This window comes from Monoraphidium neglectum, assembly GCF_000611645.1.
Source record: "Monoraphidium neglectum strain SAG 48.87 unplaced genomic scaffold scaffold01493, whole genome shotgun sequence".
In the NCBI taxonomy this organism is placed as follows: Eukaryota; Viridiplantae; Chlorophyta; class Chlorophyceae; order Sphaeropleales; family Selenastraceae; genus Monoraphidium; species Monoraphidium neglectum.
In genome coordinates, this window is record NW_014012135.1 from 6996 (window position 1) to 12788 (window position 5793).

General features: G+C 65.6%; 2 protein-coding genes across 2 annotated transcripts in view; both read left to right on the top strand.

Moving 5' to 3' along the window:
• Nucleotides 1-362: 362 nt before the first annotated feature.
• Nucleotides 363-3855, top strand: MNEG_8070 (GCN5-related N-acetyltransferase; the record flags this gene model as incomplete). Its single annotated transcript, XM_014043457.1, has 8 exons — nt 363-373; nt 715-934; nt 1386-1425; nt 1728-1805; nt 2108-2244; nt 2668-3119; nt 3513-3601; nt 3764-3855. The coding sequence occupies 8 exons, from the start codon at nt 363-365 to the stop codon at nt 3853-3855; spliced, it is 1119 nt and encodes a 372-aa protein (XP_013898911.1).
• A 1213-nt stretch (nt 3856-5068) lies between these two features.
• The window catches only part of MNEG_8071 (Ethylene-responsive transcription factor RAP2-2), a gene marked incomplete at both ends in the record, with an annotated part of 1965 nt that continues 1240 nt past the window's right edge, over nt 5069-5793 (top strand). The window contains one exon of the mRNA XM_014043458.1: nt 5069-5668. Coding sequence (XP_013898912.1) covers nt 5069-5668 — 600 coding nt within the window. The remainder of the gene's footprint in view (nt 5669-5793) is intronic.

The following is a 5793-nucleotide window of genomic DNA, read 5'->3' on the forward strand; positions in this document are numbered from 1 at the left end:
GCAGCCCGTCACCAAGCCGCACGCCCGCTGAGCCGCAAGCAAATGCATTTATGCAAGAGATTCATAACGATGGGTTGATTCAGGTGTGTGAAATGTGTACCCGATGAATTGAGGCGGAGATGATGGTGAGTTGAGGCACAGCGGTGATGAAGCGCGCAGGACACGACAGCCAGCCGACAGTACAGAGTGCCCACCACTGCCGCAGAAGCGTACATAACTGAAGCGAGATTTGGGTGGTGTCGTATCACCCTTGCCTCTGTCGTGATCTTCACTCGACAATACACATGAATTTGCGCCCAGCGAGCTGCACCAGATCGTTGCACGGACCAGCGAGGGGGACGAGTCACACGTGGCTGCCTCGCATGGCAAGCAAGTGAGTAATGATTTGCTGTGCATTCGCCATGCATACCGCTGCTTGCCACATTTGCCATGTGCGGTGTCTGCCGTGACAGCCAGCCCCACCCACGCAAGCCCAGCTGAGCTCAAGCCAGCCGGCGTGAGTAAATGGGCAATCGTCACTGCTCGCGTGCCGAGAGTTGTTTTCATATGTTTGTGTAAGCCTGCTGCCGTGCTTCTGTTATCCCCATCCGCCACCCGCCCGCGGCCACCGGCCAAAGCAGTCCGCCGATAGCCTGGTGACTGCGCAGACCGACACGCCCCCTTCGCCAACGACAAGCAGTGCCTCTCAGCCCGCCCGCCTCCTATTCAAAACAGGCCCGCTGAACGCGTGGCGCCCACGGCCGCCGCCGCCGGCGATGCTGCCAGCGCTGCGACGGCCCCCGCGGCGGTCAGCGTGCGCAGCATGCGCGCGGAGGACGAGGCTGCCGCGCAGGCGCTGATCGTCTCGGCGTTCCGCGACCGGCTAGGGCTCGCGCCCGACGCGCCCTTCTGGATGGTGCATACAAACTGGGCAGCTCGAAGGCGATACCTGCAGGTGTGGCCGGCTGGCAGGACGACATTGCGGAAGCTCAGGGGGCAATGGCAGTGCTTTGCTATCACCTCAGTTGAAAAATCAAGGGGATTTCAGATCGCCCCTCACCTTCCCCCTCTCCCGATCCCTACACTGGGCTTGCAAGCAAGACTTGGCGCCCTGCATGCTGCGCCGAGGGGTCTGCGACACACACAGCCTCGCAGCCACGCGCATTGGGCACCTCCCCGCACCCGCCCGTGCGCACGACCCGCCAGCGCCGGCGCTAGCGCCTGCGCCAGCCACCATGGGCCCTGGTGGCCCCTGGGCCTCCACTTAGTCCCACCCAGGTAGTCGCAAATACCCCTGCTCCTTGCCCTTTACCCACAGTCAACAACAACCCCCGAAACTGTCCGCCCCCAACCCAATGACGACGACCCCCAAAAACCATGACTCCATATTCTTGCTTGTCCCCCAGGTGTCGTTGATCGCGGAAGCGCCTGATGGGGACATCCTGGGTGAGCATCTCCAAGCGCGCCCGGCTGCTGGCAGCATCGGCACGCCCCCCCTCCGCACTGCGCCGCCCGCCAGCATGCTCGCGTCCCTCTGCCCCACCGCTGCACGCCGCTCGAACGGGCACAACCCCTACGTGCCCTCGTCGGCGCGCCGCCGCACGTGGTCCGCCGCCGCCGCCCCGGGCCCTGCGCATTGCCGCACAGCCCCTCACCTCCTGAATGGCCCCTCTTCTGCCAGACTCTCAACCCCCGACCACCCCCGACCACCCCCCACCCTTCCTCTCTGGGGCATGCCCCACCTACAGGCTGCATCCTCGCGGGCGTCTGGGGCACGGCCGGCTTCTTCGGTCCTTTGGCGGTCGACCCCGCTCGCCAGGGAAAGGGTGAGCCGGGCCGCGCGGCGCGGCGCCAACGTGCACACCCTGCCCACCGGCCCGTGCGCCCCTCGTGTGCCCGCTGAGGCAAGGCCCCGCGCCGCGCCGTCCTGCTTCGGCTGGGCGGTGGCTGCGCCCGCGACTGCGGCGCCTTCGGCCATACATTTGGCTGCAGGCGCTGCTGGGCGCTCCGTCTTGACCGGCGCTCTTCCCCCGCGTCTCAGCGCGGGCCTTGACATACGACAAGCAGATCTCGACCACCGACATTGAACCACCAGCATTCAAATGACGACCAACCACCTGGCCTACAGGTGTTGCCAAGGCCCTGCTTTCAGAGACGATGCGGCTCCTGCGGGAAGTTCACGGCGCAGAGCACATTGAGATCTTCACGTTTGCTGAGTCAGCGCAGCACCACATGCTGTATCTGCGCTCGTGCGGCTTGCGGCAGGTGGGCGCCGGCAAGCTTCGTCTTGCCTGATCCATTCCGTGCCGGCGCGCTGCATTAACGCTTGGGGAGGATCTGTTGGTGTTTGGGGGGCCAGATCGGCCTGGCGGATGGGTTTGCGGGCGCGTGGGGCCGGGCGCGCTGCCGCGGGGCGCGGCGGCACCAACAAAGGGGGATGGGCGCGTGCGACCGGCCAACCTTGAAGCGCATGCGGTCTCTCAGCAACTGCCGTCTGGCGCACCCGCCGGCCCACTCAAATCTCAGCCTCTGCCCTCACGACCAGGCATTCCTTCCTCCACCCCTCAACACGGGCGCGCACACACGCCTCCCTAGACACAAACGCTCCAGGTGCATCACACGCGCGTGCATGCTAGCAAACACCCTTTTTCTACACATGAAAAACATGCACGCACCACCGCCTCACAGGGTTTCCTCTCCTACATCATGAAAAAAAGCGTGCCAGCCCCGCTGGAGCAGCAGGAGTCCACCCCTGCGGCCCCCTCACCCTACACAACGCTGCGATTGCGGGACCTGCGGCCCGCCGCCCGCGCCGACGCGCTCGCGCGCGTCCGCGCGCTCTGCGGCCGCGCGGCCCTGCCGGGGCTCGACATCGGCATCGAGCTGTCGGCCGTCGAGCATTTGAATTTCGGGGCGGCGCTCCTGGTATACCGACGGCCCGAAGAGCCCGCCGGCGCCGATGGCGTAGGGGAGGAGGCGGATGAGGGCGAGCTCGTGGCGGCGGCGGCGGTGCACTGCGGCGCCGCGGCGGACTCTGAGGCGCCGCTCGGCGTCGCGTACTGCAAGATCGCGGTGGCGGCGGACGCGGCGGCGTTTGGGGAGCTGCTGGCGGCGCTCGAGGGCTACGCGCGGTCTGAGGGGTGAGTGCCCTTGAAATGCAGCGCTGAAACTCGCGGCGTCGCGGAGGAGATAGATCCTCATCGATTTGCATGTGATTGGCTGCTGGGCTCGTTGGCTGCTCGGTTCGGGGGCTGCTGCAAAAACCCCGGTGCAGCGTCGCACGGCCGGCCCGATGTCGTCCCGCCCATTCCCCCACTCCCCCCCCCCCACCTGGGCGACGAGGCCCGTTTGGCCCCGGGCTCGATTGCATCTGGACACAACCCGTCCGCACGGTTGCCTCACCCCAAAGCCATCCCCGCATGGCCGCGTGCACCTTCACACCACTACGTGCAAATACAATCATGCACGCGTGAGCCCACCCCCTAATTCCAAGCACCCGCCCCCACACACGTGCGCGCACGCACCTGCTCCAGGTGCCAAGACCTCCAGGCGGGCATCAGCCTCGCGCGCACGAGCGCCTACGACGCCATGAGCGCAGCTGGATTCAAAATCTCTGGCATTGGTGAGCCTGGGCGGGCGCGGGCTGCAAACACAGCACGCCGTCAAGACCGGACCACACGCGCACATTCAAACCGTACGCATGCATTTGCAAGCGCACTTTCTCATCCCCTGGACCACCTGCACCAAGAAAACACCATCGACGCGCCCTAATCATGGTCTGCAGGTGTGCTAATGTCGTCGCCGCCGCCAGGGGAGGCGGCGGCGGGCGCTACCTACAACCGGCGGGACGTCTTTATGATATCCGACATGCGTTGACGTGGCCGGCGGCGCCCTCCGGATGCGCGCCGGCGCCCAGGCGGCCGCAGGCCAGTGGAGCTGGCGGACGCTTCGGGCGCTGTGGCGGTGCGGCGACGTGCGGCTCAGGGTGCCCGGCGGTGATTTCTTTGTCAAATGATAGAACGTGTATAAAAACTTTTTTGGGTGCTCTCGTTCCTGCTGCGCGCTGTCTCCATGCACAGACCTTGCAACGTGAATTTGACCTTTTGTCATTGACCAGGCGGCTGCCTTGGGACAGCCGTGATGCTGGCTGCGGAGCGGGTGCAGCATCTGCTAGTCTCTAATCTGGGTGCTGCTGCTGTGCCCTGCTCTCGGCAAAGAGAGGGCCGCAATGTTTTTTGGGCATTTACCCGGGGGGGGGGGCCTGCTCAAACTGAGGGTTGTCAGATGTGGCCGGTTCGCAGCGGTGCTCGCACTCTGATACACCCTGGATGCCTTCCAAAATCTTGCTCTCGCTGCAGTGCACTCCTGAGGAAGGCATTGAGCGGCTGCCGCCACCTGGCGCAAAGACCAGGGTTGGCTCGAGGCTCCGCACGTGTAGTGTCGGCAGCGCCTGTCGATCAAGAGTCAAGGGCTGCCGCGACTGTGCTTGCACTGAGGAGATTCCTCTTAGAATCCAAATTGTTCAAATTGTCTCACACGCCACTACGATCCACCCCCGCCCTGCGCGCACACGGCGCAGCGCCCTGGAACACCAGAGCACTGGGTGCCACAGGCCGGGGCGGGGACGGGTTACATCCCTCAGGTGCCTGCGCTCTGCGTTCTTGGCGTGCATATACATCATGAACCCCCCAGATGAAGCCTTGTTACCGCCCAGAAGCAGCAACGCAAGCAAAAGTCCGAGCTCAGACTTTGCCTAGGGTGGTCATCCTCACTCCCGGAGCAGCGGGCCTTCCAAAATCCGCAATCGATCATTACAATTATACATTCACGCGTCCCTGGGTGCTTACCCCTTGATACCGTGCACGCGCTACATGCGTTGAGAGCAAACTAGTTCTGCAGCAACTCTCTCGCGCGCTCGCGGAGCACTTGAGGCATCCAACAAGCGAGCTGGATTGCACTTAATATGAGCTCGGGGGGGCTCAACGGGCAAGCTGGCCTTGGCGATCTGGGCCAAGGGGGAGGAGCAGGGCAATCAGGCGGTCTAAGCGCCTCCTCGCAGCCGTTGCTTTTCGCGACGCCTCTTACGGGTATGTCCATGCCGCTGGTGCCCGTGATGTTTCCGCTGGGCAGCGGCCCGCTCACCGCGGTGCCACTCGGCGGCGCCGGGGCCCCGCCCAACGGCGCCATGGGCAGCAACGGGCTGATGCTCGCGCCAGCGCCCGGCATGATGATGGTGCCGGGCAGCATACCGCTCGCCGCGCCGCTCGCGGGCGCGGGCGCGGGCGCGCCGGGCGTAAAGGCGCTCCCCATGGCGCCGCTGGGGTCGCAGCAGCTGCACCAGCAGCTGCTGCAGCAGCAGCTCGTGCTGCAGCAGCAGATACAGCAGTCGCAGGCGGCGCTGCACAAAGCGGCCGCGCAGAAGGCCGCGGCTGCGGCCGCGGCCGCGGCGGCGTTCGGCGCCACCCCCTTGCAGGCAGCCGAGGCCGCGCCGCAGCAGCAGGAGCCGCAGCAGCAACCGCAGGCGGCGCCCAGCTCGCCGCAGGCAGAGGTGGTGGCGGTGCCGCAGGCGCAGCAGGAGCAGCAGCAGCAGCAGCAGCAGCAGTTGCAGGCAGCATCGCCCGTGGAAGCGGTGCCCAGCGCCAGCAGCGGCAGCCAGGAGCCGGCTGTGGGAGAGGAAGCTGCCGAGCAGGTGCGCTGCCCCAGGGGCCAGCCGGTTGGTCGCCATTGTGCTGTACTGGTCGTGCTGTGTTGCAGAGAGTGTGAATGTGTGCGTGTGTGGGTGTGACTGTGTGTGTGTGTGAGTGTGTCCAAGAG